Genomic DNA, 20,592 nt, shown 5'->3' on the forward strand with positions numbered 1-20,592 from the left:
AATCTTTAGTCAATGGTTGAAGTAGCTGCCTGGAAATCATTTAAAAAATGAGGTGACAAACTTCCTGGGTAACCCAAAAAATAGAATGCTTTTTGGCCATTTTATCTGTTTTCAGTGACAACATGTTTGAGTTTGAGCCCATGCCACTCAGTGGCTTACATGGTGAATGGTTGACTCACAATTTCATCACCAAAGGTTCAGGGTTTTAGGTGTGGGTATTCCTTTGTAAGTGTTCCTTCATCCGTTTGCATCAGCCAGTCATCATTTGCCTCATTGTCATCAGGGTGGCGACAGACCTGGAATACCAGGAAAAGTCAGGTAATTTCAGAGGTCAAAAGAAGTCAGGGAATTTAGTCTTTTTCGACAAATGTTACTTACTTTGAGCTCTAGATGTGATGCATTGAAACTGCCAGGCAGGACTGGCACATTTAATGAATCTTTAATTATCACATTTAAAAATGTACTGATTTATCATTTTCTCTTGTTTGTATGGGAGTAATGAGGGAGTGTAGTTGTCAACCAGAGAAGTTCTGGGTGGAGGGGGGTGCACTCACTAAGGCTCCATCCGACAGATGTCCAACACCAAAGTATGGCATTTTGTCAAACATTCTGAAGGAACATGGAAACCAATGAGGGCTTGTAATGCAACCTATTTTTTCAGATTTCATGGTACAACATGTTGTCGGATGAACATTATTAGGGTTCATTGATGGATGCAATTGTTGTCGGATATTGCCATCCAACTAATGTCGAATTGCAACCAAATATCTCACTATGACATCCAACAGAAAATTAATACATGGCACTCTCCTGCATCCGATTTTTTGTTTCATGTGATACGACATTTCAATGGATAAACTTTAGGCTCCATTTATGTGTGTGAATTTTTTTGGACGTACCTGTCAACTTAAAAAATTGACAACGTTCTACACTCACTTTGCAAATCACCCTTCTCTTCTCCATTCTGTTAACCTCAGGATAGATGTTTTTTAATCTACTACCGGGGGGGGGGTAGTATATGTCCAATGCTATGGAATAAAGTAATAATAAATAGCTAAACAATTTTAATATACTAATAATCACTTTACTCAATAATCGATGTTCCTCTGCAGCTCTACTGATGTTTCACTTTTTATCTATTTTGATTGAATTTACTAGGCTATTACTTTATATGAGGGACATCCAGAGAGTAAGTTCCGATCAGTCATAAATTAAAACAAGAACATTGGTAGTAATTGACATTTATTGTATTAGTTATAGCGACCCATAACTTACTTTTTGACTTATTCATCACCGTTGTTCTGGCATTTCTTGTAGCATGGCTCTAAATTTTGTGTCCATGTCATGTTTCTGCCTCACTATCATAAGTCATAATGTATCTTCTGCCAGAAATCGCTTTAGCTGATGGAAGTTGGTACGTGTGAGGTTGGACCTCCCACTTGAAATAATGCAAAAGAGTACATGTGCACTCAGCTGTGGCCATGCACAGTGTGTCAGCCTTTCCATTTAACCATCGTCTGACCATACTCTCTCTTATGAAGTCCAGTCCTTACATCTGACAGGATTGTCGGTGGAGCTCTGCTGGCATCTGCTTCTGAGCGTGCAGACATCTGATTTCAGCACTTACTTCAGTAGGCAGGAGACTGTATGAGAGCTGCCATCTTTCTCCTAGCACTGTTATAAATGTATTCCATTTACAGCACTGCGACTGCACCCAATTACAGTCACATACCACATTTTCATATCTGTATACGTGTGTTGTGCACCAACCACTAAGGCCAGCAGAACTTACTTTCTGGATGCCCCTCATATATAAACTTGCGGATGCTGTGATCAACCACAAGTTTCTGTTTTAATGAGCTACTGCATCGTTCAGATGCCTGTGCAATGCAGTAGACTCCCCATCTATAAATGTTTTTTTTTTTCTCCCAGCAATAATGCTAACTGCATGTTGTCAGTTACACTCTACTCGAATATTGTGAATGTTTGTACTGAAGAAGTTCCTTGGATAATGTAAGGAAATATGGCTTTGTTTTGCATGGTCCCATTGCTTCACTTTCAGAACATATACATAGTTCTGAGAACCAGTTTTATGCAGGGTAGGCATGTTTAAAACTTGATATTTGATAGTCTGTGGTTATTTGCGTGTTTTGTGACTTAGTTTTCTTATTCAGCCCATAGGCCTATACATATCAACATATGCCCGACCCTGTGGCCGAGTGGTTAGCACATCGCGCTGCGACGCCAAGGGTCCCGGGTTCGAATCCCGGTCGGGCTTGGTTGTTTGTGAATGTCCATTCATCAATTTCATCATTTCATCACTCATCCCCATCTTCGCAAATTAGCCAAGAGGCACAAAACGCGAAGTAAAATAAACTAAATCAAATCAAACATATCAACATATGTATAATAACGTGAAAGACTAAGAAGAATTCAAAATAACTTTCGTAAAAATAACTAATTCACTCTAGTCTCATTTCGTCGTAACTCAAAAAATTATCAAATATATTATTTAAGCCTGTTTCCATGTGATAAAATCTCTCCTCAGATTATGAATTACAATATTTTTCCAAATTCACTATTTGCCAGTGTGAATATAAATCATAGAGAAATGAAGTAAATTTTTGTAAGCTAATATGAGAACAAGCCATTCACGGAAGCTGTACATCCATGTCAGGAAATTTGTCCTGGAAAACCTGTAAATGTCAGGGGATTTCATTTCTGCTTGCCTGTAGCCACCATGGTCATGATTAGCTTAAATATGCAGCTGCTGTGCTTAATATGGAAATATTAGAAACAAATCTTATATCTCAAGATGCACTAGTTCTAGTGGAATAACATTTCATGATATTGAAGAAAATTTTACTCTAAGTACTTGTACTAACATCACAAGACCCTATCATTTTTTTTTCAGGCTTGACTGAAGATGTAGCTAAGAATCTTCTTGAAGCATGTCTATGGAATGTTGAATCAGCTGTAAATATGCACCTGGAAGGAATGACAGACAGTGTTATTTTACAACACAACCAGTCTGCAGAGGAGGAAGTGAGACCACCTATTCCAGCCCAACGTGAAACTTTAGTAGAGGATCCATATTCTGTGCTTTATCCAGTGGCACCAAGGAGGAGGCGAGCCAGAAATACAGTATTTAATCCATTTAGAGATTTCCAAGTAGAGACAAGTAAGTTCCACTATTAAATTGTCAAATATCAATATAGATTAGTACTAGGGTTGAGCTGATACCACTTTGAACTGGTACCCATACCGACTCTCGCCGATACTGATGCTTGGAAATTGTAACAATTAACGGTTGTTCAAAATATTGATTAATGTTATTGGATGAGTATTCCATTCCAATTGTATGCATCAATGTACCTGATTTTTGCTTCAAAATATTCAAGAATTACATCAGCATATTAAAATTTTTCACACAATCTTTGTGCTAAATAAAAGGAAACTTCGAATTTTGCATACCCTCCAGGATAATTAGTGCGCTTTCCAGATTTCACTAGTGTCCACCAAAGCATACACCAGGTTAAACCATGACGTCCATATTACACCAACCTCCAGAGCTGGTGAATCTAAATGGCTTCGTCTGCTTTGAAACTTGTTCTGATTCATGATATCTGTTCTATAGGCAATAGTATGAAATGTCACCCCGATTTTGCTGGACTGAGAGCAAATAAACTGGATGCAGGCATAAACTGTCGACATTTTTAGTAGTACTGCTCTTTCACTTGCATGCAAAGTGAAATAAAGTATGCTGATCCATCAAAACATGTGTCCTTGTTCTGCTACAATATGCAGGAAAGCCTCCATTCACAATATTCAATATTTTTACAAACAATACCACTTCAATTCATAGTGCACATGCAAATTGAGATGTTGTTAAGTGATAATATATATTGTTTGTGATATATCTTCTGTGATTTAGTCACTATCAGTGACTTTTCCCTAATAAACGTGAATATGCATGCACTTTCCGTTTCTCTGATTCTTATACTACTGGTATCTGCTGATACCAAGACGTTAGCATTAGCGTTAGCTTAGTACTAAAAAATGTACAAGAAATCATGTTTGTTAAAATTCTTAAATGTTGAACACTTAATATTTTGGCTACTTTGTTTTTGTATGAAAAGATTTGGAATATTTGTGTAATCTAAAAAGGTGTTACATACTTACGAGATGTTATTTTATTTCTACACAAGTAAGATTCAAATTCTATTCACAGCCATAATATTTATTGTGGTGTTATCCACCTGGCTAGTGGGGTACAGAGCTCATATAACCTAATGGTTAATGCTATTACCTCTGGTGCAAGCAGTTCTAGTTTCAATTCCTGATGAGGCTTCAAAATTTCAGTGTTCACCCAACGTCGATGAGGACAATTGGATACTACCTGAAAACAATAGCAGTGGACCCAACAGATAAACAGTGGTGATGGGACACAATTTGCTGACTGCATCAGCCAATGAAAAAGTGTCTGGCAGCCCTTAGCTGTCAATGAGTTGTTTGCATCATGCGGTTTTTGACTGAGCACATAAGAGTGGTTAACTCATATCACCATGAAAGGTTCCGAGTCTCAGCCCAGGCATAAGTGTGTGTTCTCTCATCAATTTCATCTAGTCGTTCTTCATCCTTATTGTTGTGATGAATCAAAAAGTTTCACCAAAGTGATGTAAAATAAGAAGAATACAAGATGTAAAAGCTGCCATGTTTGGTTCCTCTTTGTGTTGGGCCAAATGTGTGGAATCATCCTTATAAAATATGACACAACACCATTCCATTGTCCTGACACATGATGTGGGCGAGGGAGAAAAACCATCCAGGGCCATGCTACCAACATGGCCAGCATCTTGAAAGCTGCCATCTTATAGTCAACTTCATTTTCTTACATGGAAAAGTAGCCATCAAAATGGGCTGGAAGTCGACGAGAAACACAAAGGTGTGTTCAGTTTGTTGTAACTTTAGTCATTCTCATGTAATTTTTTGCTTTCTAAAGTTTGCTGACTTCTCTTCATTCACTGTTGGATTTTGGAACAGTCAAGATGACAGAACATTGAAATTGGAAATTAAAAGGATCATCACTCATTTTGTCAATTCATCATCGTTACAATTAAACCCAAGAGGCAGAATAGCAATGTGAGACTGATAGAGTGGCAATAAAATTGAGAACACCACAGTGTTTCTTGACAAACTCTAGTTCATTTTGATATGCAACATGACCACCTTTCCATTATACAGTATATACAGGGTAGGGCAGAAACAATTAGATGATTTAAATTTGGTGCCATACCAATATCTTTGTAGTTGGCGTGGTGAAACAGACATCCCCGACTAGAGCAGTTTGAAGCCTTCAGTCATCAGGAGCATTCATCAGAAGAGCATTTGTTGTGGAAGCATTCTTTAAAAACACCTCTGCTACTGTAATGCAGCAGGTTTGTTGATGACATTTTGACATCGGAAGCAGTGGCAAAACGTGACATTTTTACTTAGTCATCGCAAGACTTGCCAAACATCAGGGTCAATCTTTCAACCTGGGAAGGGGTCATTCCTACATTGATGATGATGATAACAGTGTTCGTACCTGATGTGTATAGATGGCTAATTCTATTCTTAAAAAAAAATAATTAAAAAATAAATAAATAAAAACAAGGGAAAATTGTTTAACTTCTCTCTCCGAAATTCGGATTGCTTCCGAAATCCGGGTAGTAGAATTTTTGAATCGAGATTTTTACATTTTCCAGAATCCTGATATTTTTGGCCATCCCTGGTGTGAAAGTAAGATGTGTTAGGGAAAAGGTTCTGTTTCAGTAAGTATGTCTGTCACCTCGAGAACAAAAATCTTGATCAATCTTGTCATTTGTAAGTATAGTAAACACAAGAAAGCAGGAAGTACTTCGTGTTTTGTAAACCAAGAACATCCCCCCCCCCCAAAAATCGATATTTGAACCACAGGATCCACAAAAATTAAAAGAAGAAATACTATGAAGAAAATAGAATGGATCCAGAACTGCTTTTTTTTTTCAGTTCTTTCTAGCACTAACTGTGGGGAAATTTATGCTTTTGCTTACTTATATTTTTCTGTAAGTTTCTGTGTAAGTTGCGTTGCGATGCTCTTAAATATGTTTCTTTTTTCTCTTAAAAAACAAGAGCGTTGCATGGTTTACAGTGCTGGACATTCTGAGAAGTTTCATCTTGATGTCATAGAAACCCTGCCATGTTTGTAAACAAGGAGGCTGAAAAAAAAGGTCTCTCATGACCAGACCTTCAAAAGCGGGGGAAAAGTGGTCGAGGGACCTTGGATTTGCAGACCTGCTGTGATGAGCTGGCCCGCCTGACACCATTGCACTCACCGGAAACTCAGCAGGATGGTTGGGCATGGGGGAGGGGGTGTAGAACTGGGCTCTCCTTTCGATGCGCTAAACTTAGCAAATCTCTTGTGTATTTCTAGCTGTTTAATCGTGTTACTTAACTAGTTTCGCTCAAATATGCGAATATTCTGATTTATTTTTCTTCTTCCCTAAAATATTTAAAAAGCAATATTTTTATTATTTTGCTTTGTCATTGCCGCATCTCCCGATGATTGGACTCTGATAGGAAGGAACGGAAAGGTTCCAACACACCAAGCAATATTGAATTGGGTTATGCAATTCAAGACTACTGTATCCATTGCCCGCAAGAGACCTCCTGGTCTCTATTGTTCCTGATGTCAAAATATCATTGAAAAACACGCTGTGTTACAGTAGTGGAGTTATTGTTCCCAAAGAACAACATTCCACAGCAAACACTCAATGCTCTTCCGGCCAACGTTGATTGACGACTGAAGGCTTTAAGCCTCTTTACTCAGGGATGTGTGTTTTACCACGCCAACTACAATGGTGCCAAATTTAAATTGTCTAATTGTTTGTGTCCCACCCTGTACATATATGCCAAAACATTCAGAAGAAATCATCACATTAAATACACCATAATAGCTAAAATATCACTCTTTAAGTTAAATGTGTGTCCAACTATCCAAAACACTAGTAGATCATCTACTTAACATTCAGAATATTACTATATAGTATATTTGATGACTGAAAGGAAATGTGTACCACAAAAGCAAGGGTTTTCAATATGAAGAAGAAAAAGGTAAAGCCCCACACATTCTCAATTTCTACCACAGTGTGGATGATTAAATGAACACCACAATCCAGCCACCTGTACTTACCAGGCTTGCTCCCAGTTACCCATTTATGAGAGGCTGACTGAGCCCCAGTACTGTTTAAGTGGGAGCATTGTCATAAAAATTGCCAACTCCTTGGCCGAAGAAATACATCTCATTTGTCAGTTTAGTTTGTGATATTGTGTAACTTAGTACTAATATCTGTTGCAAAGTAGTTTGCTTATCATGCTACAACACCAAGGGTCCCCTTTTGGTTTAACCCACTTTATGCTCACATGGTATAAGTACTGGGCCTACCATTTAAATTCTGATCTGAATCACTGTTCAGTGTGTCTCCATCAGAAATCAAACCTAGGATTCCTTGATTACAAGGCAGCATGGTTCCACTACACCATGAAGGAAAACAAAGTATGAATGTATCATTATGTTTGATCCACAATCTAATTTAACAGTTCGTCATTAATTTTCATCATCATGATTCATATTGAAACGTAAGAAATCTGTGTAAAATAATTAATGCATGTAGTGAATGAAAGGAATGATGGCAAAAGTGCTAAATACCAAATGAGAAGGAAATTGGAAATACTAGTTTCCCTATTTCCTAATTAGGAAACTTCCCTATTTCCTTCTTGTTTGCTATATGTTGTTCAATTTAAAATTTAATTTTGATAACCGTGAGTGATCTTACGTAAGTTAAATTTTCTACATATTTATGTTAATACATTTTAATTTTATTGATTTTTTTTTAAAGGGAGACAAGAAGAATTATTTAGCAGACCACCAAATAGTAGTGATAAGACGCATGTAAGGACATTGGAAGATTTATTCCGCCCACCAATTGATATTATGTGCCAAGGAACTTTTCTGAAAGTAAGAAAAATTTGGTAATGATTTGTATAAAATTCTGATCTATACTTTAGCTAAAACTGCTGAGCTCTAATTTTAATGAAAATTTTAATTAATGCATGTATGGAAGTCAAATTTATTTTTTGCTGTGCCAAAATAAATAATGTAGATAAAACTAAAATAGCATTAGACAAGGAAATGTGTAGTAAAATGTTCCTAATGTCTTCATTTTACTCTTCCATTCACCTGGCCCAGCTGTATTGTCTTAGGGTGAGCATAGAGAAAAAAATATAAAATACCATAATAATGACAGAGGAAACAAAAATACTACATGAAGAAATTGCAAAAGAAAATAGATAAAATATATACAGTGCATGTGCAAATAAAAATGATACAATATTAAAATGAATAATTATTGGTTAATTTGGTGCTATTGAAATGAAGATTGTTTCTATCAGGTCATTGCACAGGAAATGTCGGATTTGGTAGTGATATTTCAAACAACAGTAACTTAACATTAATCATCTATCTCATCCCTATATTGCTTATAAAGTTATTTTATGATTAGTTTATACATTCATGCATTATAAAAATACAAATTTATATACATATTTTATAGGCTCGAGACTTTGCTACACTCTACAAGAAATGGTTGCTTGTTGATGTACAGAATATACAGGAGTTTGCGTGCCAGGTTTTAAATCGTGACATATGGGCTAATGAAGCAATAAGAACTATAATTGAAGAGCATTTTGTACTCTGGCAGGTGAGAGGTTAATTATATATTAGTACAGATGTTGTTTCTGGGGTTTCCCTTCTAATAATATTCAATTAAATTTGAAGCATTGAGCTTTGTACATAAATTTCCAGGGGATAGAATCTCTTTATTGATGAAAACATTCTCTCGGGTTATTGACCACAGGAGATCAGGCAAGGTTACCAAGCTTTCGAGAGCTAATGTCACTCTCATCTTCAGGGTTGAACTGGAAGTATTTCCAAGCTTTCGAGAGCTATTCTACCCTGAAGAAGAGAGTGATGTTAGCTCTTGAAAGCTTGGAATCACTTCCACAACTCACCTGGTTGATAACCAGAGTTAGCCCAGGTGGGTCTAGCCCAGTTTCCCCCTGAAAAACCCACCAAGAAACCAAGTCAAAAAGTGTTTTCTTCAGAAAATGTAAATTTTTGCTTTAAATACTTGAGGTGATTGTCAAAAAATTGAGAAAACTTGTAAAAAAAAAGTTTTAGCAGAGCTTATAATACACAAAATAATTAATGCAGTACAAGTCACAGTGGGCTTGTTTCAGGCTATTTTTCTCAAATCATGCTTGAAATGGACTTTTAACATGAATAATAATAATAATAATATACATGTACGTATATTCAAGCAACAAAAAAGAAATATCTGAAATTTTTAGATAAAACATTTGCATTGATGCAAGATTGTTGATCAAAGTTTACAAGTTTGAAATGTGGTAGTACTTTGGTTATCAGGCACTTCCTTATGTGGGGGAAATCATAGTTTCATCTGTGATGATCAGTTGATGCAATAAATTTTTGCATGTTTAAAACATTACAAGGAAAAATTGAGTACATTTTATTGAAATTTCGTGAAAGTAGAATAAAGTTAATTGTGGCATAATTAAATCGGAACACTCTTTATATGATTTTTTCATTTCTCATCATAATCGATTGCTTGCAAATATTTATGTCTAGTTACAAGTTCTGTAAGTCGTGCACTCTCATAATGAACCCCCTTTTTTTAAATAGGTGTGGGGTACTCACATGAATACAGTGTATATGTATACTTTCATATTTTGATAATTTTTTACATTTTCAAACCTTTGTCTAGTCTACAGTTTGAGCTCTGTGCACGAAACTTACAGGAGCATTATGACATTCCTTGCACTATAATTTGACAATAATTTTTCAAAATTTAGTACATGATTTAGGAAGAGCATGAGTTGCGGTGGATGGGCAAAGTGTCATCCATTTAGTGACCGTGATAATTGCTGTAAGTTAGAATCATTTACAGGGTGGGAAATAACCTTTTGCTAGGGGTCCACAGTCAAAAGTAACAACAATTAAGAAATTATGGTAATATCAAATGTTTACTGCGACAATTGTGGTTACAAAAACAAAATTAAAAGTTAGTATGTCCGCCGTTTGCTTCTCTCACAGCACGAAGACGATCAGGGTAGGAGCTCAGAAGATTCGCAAACAGTCCGTATTCCATTCCATGTCATGGAGGACTTGTTCCAGATGTGCAAGGAGTGTTGGCCGGGAATAGCGGTCCGGTCCGCGTTCCACTATCATCAAGGACTCAACTGCATCCTTCAGAATAGCCCCCAAAGTGCTCCGCTGCATTCAGGTCCGGTGATGCACCCGGCCATTCAGAACTGCTGAAGAAGTCAATGCCACTTCGCTGAAGAAGGTCTTGGTTTTAGCATTTGCCTTGAAGCAAGGTGCTTTGTCGTGAACTAACTTTTAATTTTGTTTCTGTAACCACAATTGTCGTAGTAAACATTTGGTATTACCATAATTTCTTAATTGTTGTTACTTTTTCCTGCAGACCCCTAGCAAAAGGTTATTTCCCACCCTGTAGTTAAAATTATTTCTGCAGCTAGAAAACTTGATAGACTGCAATGGTATTACATGTGAGCAAAATCAGACCAGGTGTTTGAATATGGCAGATGAAAAACCTTGTTTTCCTCATGTTTTAGACTCTATACCATGCTCTACATTAAAAAAATAAATTCAAAACTGTCTAGACTACATTTTCAGGGTTAATCACTTTCGACATTTTTTTCTTTCTTTTGCCTCACAGAAGTAGCTGTATTTGTTTACAAGTGTTAGCTTTCACTTGATTTTCAATGAATATGTTACAACCCAGAAGTGTCCGTGACTTCACATGTCAAAAGTATGATTCTACAGTTTTTAAATATTTTTAGACTAGTTCTGTGCAAATAATTTTGACCAAAAATTTTGTAATGTTTTTAGGTGCTTTCCTCGAGCCCAGAAGGTGCAAAATACATGACGTTTTACAATGTTAAGAAATGGCCATATGTAGCTGTTATAGACCCAAGAACAGGGGAGAAAATGAAAGTGTGGAACAAAGTTGATTCTAGTACTTTCTGTGATTTGCTTCTTAGTTTCTTGGCAGAGCATCAGTTTATAGACAGTCCTGAACAAAAGCGTCCAAAACTGGTAAGTATAGGTTAATTTTGTGTTATTGTAATATTGTGGATTGTTGGGAACATCAAGATTGAATGTATAATGCAGGGAAATGTAAAATCTGGGAACGTAAAATGGTATTCCTATGTAATTCACACCTAACTAATGACTCTTTAGAAGTCTGGTCAATCCATCTTCTGTTCTTTAAACACCCGACTCTTTTTTGCAATGTGCTCCAATCCTGACGTCGTCTTCTCATCCAAATTATAAAATGCTACAACTATGGATGAGGTGATACCGATGCTGATGTATTGATCTTGCTGATGTCAGGGCATCGATATCAGAAAGTATCTGTTTGAATTTAATCACCGATTCCTGCTGATACTTTCCAGATTCTGGGTGTATTGTGTGGTCTGCAAAAGTGCCATGTAACACTTTTACAGTATCTAATTATCCTGTAAATTTTGCAAAATTTAAAATTTTCATTTTTTCACCAGTATTGTGTGAAAGAATGGATTTTGTGATATTTTTTATACAATGTAATTCTTTGAATATTTTTATTACAAAACTCTAGTAAACAGGTGTATAATTGCTATAGAATACTTATATATGGTGTGAAAAATTATTGATGAATTTTGTAAGGTCATATTTTCACCAATAGTGAACAGAAATATATTATTTTACCACTATTTGAAAGAGGAATATTTGCCATTTCACACAAACCCTAAATACATTTGATGTGCTTTCCATGTGTGGCATGGCAGATGTCCAGGTGGACTTCCATTCTTGCCAAGCCTTCTCAAGCATGCCTTATGGGATGTTTCTGATGGGACTCGGTGTATGATTTCTGCCTATGGGGTTTCATCAAAGAGCATGTTTACATTGCTCTACTTCCACAGACACTGCCAAAATTGCGAAGGTGGATCAACATCAATATCACCATCAGAAACGTTACGCAAGAAATGCTTGAGAAGGTTTGGCGTGAATGGAAGTACTCCTGGACACATGGGGCACACATCAAATGCATTTAGGGTCTGTGTAAAACTTCAAATATTCGTCTTCAAATGGCAACAATATCATGTATTTCTGTTCATTATTGGTAAAAATGCGGTCTTACAAAATCAACCAATAATTTTTGCGCATCGTGTATATTAATTTTAATCAATATTCTAAGCAATTTTTTATTGTTATAATGTTTTACCATCTGTATCAGTAAGAATTGACACGAGCACTGATATCAGTATCGTAAGTATTGGTGTGGTGAGAGATGGCAGTGTTGTAAGTTATAAAGACGTGTTCCCATTCCATTTCAGGCTACTTCTCCTAAACACCATAGAAGAAGTGGTGTTAGTTGGACCATCACATCTCAAGACAGTTTGGACAGTTCTTCTCAAGATAGTTACATGTCTGTCAAAGAGAGTGGCTCAGATGTTCAAGAAGCGCCAATAGAAGGCAGAGATTTTGGTGAATTGAATTGCTGCAATGAAGCCAGAGAAAGTGCTTGGGTGCCATCTGATGTCAGTCAAAATGAAGAGAATGTAAGTGTATGTTGTAGTAAATAAAACTAAACTGTGTGTGCCAAGGTTTGCCAAGCAACTTTCATTGCATAGGTGTGCACAGACCCTCTGATTAAGGGGGCTAAAGCTTTGATGAAAGTTCGGTCGGACAAAGAAAATCCTCATTCCATCTCACTGTTTTATTGTATTGATGGGTACTAAACAGGGGCGTATATAGTGTGTGTCTGGACCCACCGAAAATCACTCTATTAGAAGAATTCCAGCTTCCGTGTCACAGAGTTTGCTGTTCCTCTCCCACTTTATTTTCCTTCTCTGTGGTTCAGACTAATTTACATATAAATGTTATTTCATACAGCAGATTCAAAACAACTAACTACACATAATTTATTCATTTCCAATATATGATCAATTTTTTCTGTGACTACAAACTAGGCTAATGAATAAAATGTGTGAGTCTTAATAAAAGTAATTTGCTGGAGAACAAAGTGAGATAGTCCAGTTGCGTAGGAAATAAACCCTCTGTAGTTGCTTGGAACTTACGTTGTCTTGAAAATACTTATTTTGTTTAAGAGTATAATATTGCTTAATAACGGTAATAAGATTTGTCTACACTAAATTTCTAAGTGAGAGTATTAGGAGGGGCAACTGCCCCCCCCCCCCATGCACATGCTTATGTTTCATTGGATAACACGAATCCCACCTTGGGAATGGGTGTCAATTGTGAGTACCCTTCATCAACTTCATATAATCATCACTCGTCAGGGTTGCTACGTGTCTGAAAAACCTGGAAATGTCAGGGAATTTCATAATCAAAAAATTGTAGCAACCCTGCTCGTTCTCATCATTGCAACAAGCCAAAAGTGGCAGAAAAATATGCTATAACAAAAATACGAATATGTTGCATAACATGTAGTCATTCCATAGTCTGATCACATTATCTGGCTTGTGGGACTAGAGGCTGCTACTATTGTTTTGAAGTAGCTCTCTAATTGTTCTCAGGATACTAGGTTAACACTGAACCTTTGGAGTCCAATCTAGAGATTGAACCTGGAACCACTTGCACCAAAGGCAAGAACACTATTATCTTAGATAAAGCACAACTCGCACCACATGCCATCATTTCACTAAGTAACTGAAGTCCAAGTGGCATGCCAAAACTCTACTTCAGTTACTTAGTACTATTTATTTTGTCTGGACCTCATATGTTATGTTTCTATTCTTCATTTATCTCTGATTAACTAAGTTTGAAGGGAGTATATACTTGCTACATGGACTGTCTCCGTCATATTTCTTGGTTGTAGCCATATGTAGATTACACGGAAAAAATAAAATATGAAGAAGGAATAGCATGGGGAAGGATTGAGAGGAAACTGTGCCTCATTTATAATCAAAATCTATGTAAATAATGTAATAAAAACTAACTAAATCCGAGAATTCTCGAATTCTGAAAGGAAGAAATAATGAAGTAATAAGTGCAAACATTGAAGAGATAATGTAAAAAAGTTAAATATTTATGTAGAGATAACTAAATAACACATTTTTGTATACATAATGTAGGATTTGCTCATTACTTAAACAATTAGAATTCTAGACTATTGTGCTGTAAACCCTTGCATGAAATACATATTAATTATAACTCAAAGTAACACAAAACTCTTTGATTCAGTCCCAAACTATCTACTTTATTACTGTCATGCTTATAGCTATTGTTATTCCATCTAGAGATAAAGAGAAATATTGAATTTGATTTGATAATATTTCTAAATTTTGTACTCATTAATTTATTAGGTGGGAGAATGGCCATCGGCTGAACCTCACCCTTTAATAAAGAAAATTTGAATGTGTCAAGGTGTTATTTTTGCATATTATAAGCCATTGGATGTTACTATTTAATTTCATTTACAGTAGAAATTTATTGTAATAATTACACATGAATTGTGGTATCCTTCCAAAGTAAGATGAAATATGAACTTGTTGCATACAACTGAACTCATTTCTACTAGTAGAATAAGAGAAGAAAACTAATGTTAAGGTGTATTTTTGAAAATTCTCTGACTTCTATTGTAGTGCAGCTTTTCATTTTTAACATGCTTCAGATTAATATTTTTGTTAATTCATTTAATACACATAATTTGTATGACTGTATTATTGGAATTGTCAAAAACTGTTTGCAGGTAGATATAATGACTATTTTATGGACAGGTGATGCGACAAATCACTTGAATGGGAAATTATGATTAGGAAATTGAATATGACAATCGACTAAAATAAAAATTTGTGGATACACATAAAGTGAGAATCAGTATTTGTAGTGTCTCCCTGATGGTGTAGTGGTGACGTTGTTGCCTTGTAATAAAGGGGTACTGGGTCGATACCTGGTGGAGACACATTGTACAGTTTAAACTGTAGGTCCGGTCCTGATTAACCTTTAGGTGCCCGATCGTCTCGTTATACGTTATAACTTCGCTATTTTTGGCTAGAATTCAGATTTTCTTTTTTCATAATGTTGCTAACACATGTATTTAACAAAAATGATTGTTGCACGTGTTTTTTCTTCAGAAAATGGCGGGAAAAAGGAGACTTCTTTTTGCATCTTTTTTCAAGGGAAAAATTTTGCCGACAAAGGAAGGCCGTCTTTGTTGTTCTAAAGCAATGCATTTCCCTCACCCCTGGAAACTGCATTTGAAGGAAGTTTGTTATCGGTATCTGAGGTCAAAAGGAATGTTTTGACCTTTTTTTAGGGGGTGGGGGAAACCGCAATTTTTAAAAAAAAAATATTTTTGGGGGATTCCCCCTCACCCTCCATATATATATGCCGAATATGCATAAATTTTATATTGTCTGAATCTGTGATTCATTCCACTTACAATGGTATATCATTCCTCTCTCTAGGGCAATTAGCCTCTGAGCTACCTACAGTCATTTCATGGTAAGACTGCATTTTGAAGCTTGAATCATTGGCTTCCTGACCATTCCTTTTAGGGGTACAACTCGCGTTACATTGGTCATACAATAATAATGCAAATATTTTTGTGTTCCTTACATGCCAGCGATAATTTACATGTGCATTTCGACACTGTCATGTACTTTTTTCTTGGGGGGAGGGGGGAAATCCCCATTTTTTCCTGAAATTTTGGAATTTGGGGGGTTCTCCCCTCCCCCAACCACCACATATACATCAAATTTGCATAAATTTTATATAGTCTGAATCTTTGGTTCATTCCACATACAACGGTATATCATTCATCTCTCTAAGGCAATTAGCCTCCGATCTACACTCATTTAATTGAAACTCTGCATTTTGCTCAAAATTGGCTCAGGCAGCAAGTGGGGGGGGGGGCTCCTAAAGGTTAACCTATCTGTGCATTACGTGGAATTAAAGGAACAATTAAATTCAATTCTGTATTTATAGCTTAATGGTCTGGGGTTATGCAGATAAATTGATTTTTATTTTTATTTTGTAGGCATCTTCCAACCACAGGCGAGGTAACAAAAAGGGTGGAAGAAGAAGAAAAGCTCCTATCACAAGCACAATCACCTCAGAAACAGCCGAAGAGAGCTGTGATACTCCACTTCATGTAAGTAATTCATTACTAATTGATGAGGTAGCAGAAATTTCATTAAGTTTGTGAGTAAGAGTGAACCTCTTAGGGATGAGGCTAATTAATTGATACATGATTGGTTTCAGCCTATAACCAGTCTGTAATTCAGTTCATAGTTGTGCCAGCTCGGTGACCAAATGGGTCAAGTAGTCTCACCACTGAAGTTCCTGGGTTCAAGTCCCAGTGTGACCATTTTTTTGTAATTATTATAATTAATAAACAGCTGCATCTCTATAAACAAAAGAATTAATGAAAAATTATTATGGCTTGTGAGTTTTAGTGAATGGTAAAATATGTGTGTTTCACTCATGCAATAATTGGTTATTATTTTTTATTAATAATGGTCATTTTTGTAATTATTATAATTACACATATGCAATCAACAAAGGAAGCAGTGATTCAACAACAAAATGTTTTCTTGAATTTTGAGAAAAAAAAATATGGCCTATGAGGCTTCCTCCCTCACCCTCAGACAGTAAGTTTTATCATATGGCATGGGTAGATACACCAGGGTTAATTAAGGGTGGGAATGAATCATTTAGGTTTTCTCATCCTGCACCTACCCCATACCCCTTGTCACTCTCCCTCCTCCTCAATTAAATATTTACCACTTTATATTGGATCTGTACATTATCAGATATTGGTATGCATTGACTTTAGAGGAGCTCCACCACACAACTTGCAAATTAACTCTAAAGAAGCATTCACTGTGCAAACAATAGTCCCTGGCTTAATCTTTATTCTGGTAGTTTTAACTCTTGTGTTAATAGTACAGTCATTGACACGTCTGAGTTGTAATAATCCCATTCAAAGCCAACGAGGTTTTTACAACCCAGAAGTGTCTGTAACTCTACAATCAATACTTATATAAGTATTCATTTTTCTATTGTAATAGTGATTTTCAGTGAGTGTTATTTAATATGCATGTTGACAAGGACTTCCAGTCAAGAAATCAACAGGTAGGTCAAGAAAGTCAAGAAATTATGCTTGTTGTCAAGAATTTTTGCTATTTTTTACAATATAGTGAATTTACATTGTTATATACCTGTACTGGGATTTGATAAAATTTAATATATTTGAAAGTCTAAAATTCTATTGAGTTGTGGTTAGATTTTTTCGCCTTGTTTCTTAAGGATTACATTCTTGTATGCATCAAGTTTTGTAAAAATATTAAAGTAATGTGGCCATTCCCCATCCAGGACGAAGTCTGAAGCATTAATTTTTACATGCATTAAAAGTGACATTTTGGTCATTTTTGAGTTGCAAAGTAAAATGTGCCATCCTTCAATTTTTGAGTGAAATTGCCATGTCATACAATTTGCATTGGACTCAGTGAAACCATCTGAAATTGGGAAATACAACACGAAAACAACTTATCTGCAGTATAGTTTCTAATAACCTTATTTCGTAATGAACTCAGAAATGATCAAAATGTCACTTACCATGTTTTACACCTGAGGCCTTCAATTAAAGAAAGTCTAAATCTCTTATTAAAGTACAACTTCAGTTTTCATCTTTCCACTTTGTGTTTGGGGTTTTTCATTGAATAATCTATTTTCTTAATTTCCAGCTATACCTAAGTAAGGGTTTACATGTTTAGAAAAAGACAAAAGAAGGTCAAGGAAAAGGAAAAAAAGGTCAAGAAAAACTCAAGAATTTTGGATTTGTTATTTTGGTAGACACCCTGATTTAATTTATACATTGGAAATTATTAAAGCGACACACAGAGCTAGTGGTCCCAGGAGGTCCACACTATATTTTGGTCTTTAAGTATCCCTTGAGGCAAAAATATTCACTCAATAAAGATGATTCTGTTCTCTTCAAGTACATTCTGTGGGTGAACAGAATATTGAAAATTGACAATTTAGAAAAATTGGTTTCCATAAACTCATTTGTTGAATTGTAAAATAAATCAAGAAAAGAAGTGTAATTGACAATTTCGAATCAATGGTTCTTGGGTTCTGGGCTGAGATAGCGCATGAACAACTTTGAACAACTCTTATAACACAGGTTAGTACTCGTTATGCAATATAACTATAATTATCTACATGCTAAAGATATGTGCGTAAATAAGCTAGTCGTTATGGGATGAAAATGCCAGCATCTGCACCATGTCACATGCTATCTTGGTGAACGAACGCACTGTACTATGTGCCTCCACACATAGTGGTTGGATCCCACTTTAAACTGTAGGTCCAGTTTCAATTAGCCTTTCTGTGCATCAAGTGGACCAAAAGAAACTCCATATTCTAACCATCCTAGAAAGGAAAGACGTAAGAATTAGTTTCTTCTCTGTGATGCCTTTCATTTGAAAGGATTTTATATGAATTTGTATTAGAACTTTCATTGTTTATTATGTGTGCATGTAATGTATGGGAAGTAGTTGTCAACATTAAAATTAAATATTTTTGTACTAGTGTGAATTGCATAGGTAATATATACTTTTCCTATTGCAGCCAAATCCTGCAGCTAATTCAAATGTACAAACAACAAATTCACTTGGCTCTTGTGAGTCCTCATCCTCTGAAAGCTGTGATGTAACCTATCTTGGTTGTTTTTCTCAAAACAAGGTAGATCAGCAAATGACTCCTGAAGTATCAGCAGGTGATGATTCATCTTGTACAGAACGTAAGTAGTTATCTTTCTTAGAGTATATCAAGAGGAGATAATATTCTTATTTGTGTATGTGATAGTGTGCTCTTTTCAACATTAACTGCACATGGGGTCCAGTTAATAATAATAATAGGTTATCTGTTGTGTTTCCTGTTCCGCAACTCTCCTCTTCCATTTTTATTCATCTTGTTCAAGATGTAGCATGTTAATAGTTAAACATAAGTTTTCCTCTTTCCTGTATTGTTTCCATAAGAATGCGCAAAATTGATAAAAATTACCGATTGTTTTGAAATATATGTTTTGTTAATTTCCAATCCTGAGGTTACCCTTCTCAGTACCTTTCCAATGAACTCTTCCATTTGTTGGAACCTTAAATCAGGTGTGAGGCTTTGTTTGTTCTGCTCGCAAAGTCATATAAAATACTGCCTGCTATATTTCACCCATGTGCATGCTCATACATTTCAGCATGTTCTTTTTTCTTATTGTTATCAATTGTGCATACAGTGGCACCTCTATTTTCCGTTCTTCAGGGGACCAAGGTGAAATAACTTAAAATGTGGGAAAATTGTATAGCATTTTGCTCTATTGGGATCATGAAGATTGAATGTATAATGAGGGAAAATGTAAAACTGGAGAACATGAAATCGGGGTTCCACTTTATACAATAAAAATGTTCAAACTTCATAAATTTAGTTTAATCTGTGAAGGTGTTGTTATTTATGGGTTGTAAAACACTTATAATTCTGACTTTAAAAGTAATTTTGCTTGTGGGTAATATTTACCCAGCACGTCCATGCATCCTGACAGAGAAAGCTCATCTTAGTCTTTTTTCTCATCTTTATCAAGTGCAAAAACAATAAAAATGTTCGAACTTAATAAAATTAGTTTAATCAATGAATGTTTATTCGGACATAAGAAGTAATTTTGCTTGTGGGTAATATTTACCCAGCACACATCCTTGCATCCTGGTGGATAGTGCTTATCCTGCAGGTTTACATCTTATCAATTTCAGAGGATCACTGCCCACAGACACTGCCTTCAAAATTAATATGTTGTTATGAAATAAGTAATATGCGAAAAACAAATGATCCTTCTATGCGAGACCCATTACCAATTACAGCCTCCACAAGAAGTCCCAGATTCAAATCTCAGCCTGGACATGTGTGTTCTTTGTGACTTTCCCTTCATCAATATCATCTTCATGATTAGCCAAAAGTGGCAGAAAAGTGAAGTAAAATAAACTAAATCAAATCAAACTCTTGCCAATCAGATTTTTTTTTTAATTTTAGTTGCAATGGGATTGATTGATATGTATAAAATGATTGGCAGTCAATTGTGACAAATCAATATACTGTGGAACCTGAAGTGTATGTTGATTCAGTGTTCTTTGACTAAAGAAGGTAAGATGTAAAAATCTGGAAATAATTGTAATATCTTGTATTGGGTTGGGACAGGAAAGGTAAATACATGATGCAGGAAAATGTAAATTTAGGAACAATAAACTGTGTATTGGAGCTGAAAATTTTATTTTCATACATTTTTTTAAATAGCCCATGAGTTACTTTCACATATCTTTATTTTTTCTATTTGCCCTTATGCTGCCTTGGTGAACAAGTTATGGTCTAGTCTTTGCCCAGACCTTTTTGATTATTCTTTTATAAACACTATTCATCCC

General features: G+C 35.7%; 1 protein-coding gene across 1 annotated transcript in view; it reads left to right on the forward strand.

Moving 5' to 3' along the window:
- LOC145984270 (UBX domain-containing protein 7) overlaps positions 1-20,592 on the forward strand; it is a 41,833-nt gene that overhangs the window by 14,287 nt on the left and 6,954 nt on the right. The window contains exons 2-8 of the mRNA XM_083117900.1: positions 2,915-3,181; positions 7,920-8,038; positions 8,634-8,780; positions 11,012-11,218; positions 12,499-12,723; positions 16,167-16,280; positions 18,761-18,932. Of these exons, the coding sequence (XP_082974026.1) occupies positions 2,915-3,181; positions 7,920-8,038; positions 8,634-8,780; positions 11,012-11,218; positions 12,499-12,723; positions 16,167-16,280; positions 18,761-18,932 (1,251 nt within the window). The remainder of the gene's footprint in view (positions 1-2,914; positions 3,182-7,919; positions 8,039-8,633; positions 8,781-11,011; positions 11,219-12,498; positions 12,724-16,166; positions 16,281-18,760; positions 18,933-20,592) is intronic.

Source organism: Lepisma saccharinum, chromosome 2, assembly GCF_977018435.1.
Source record: "Lepisma saccharinum chromosome 2, izLepSacc3.1, whole genome shotgun sequence".
Classification (NCBI taxonomy): domain Eukaryota; kingdom Metazoa; phylum Arthropoda; class Insecta; order Zygentoma; family Lepismatidae; genus Lepisma; species Lepisma saccharinum.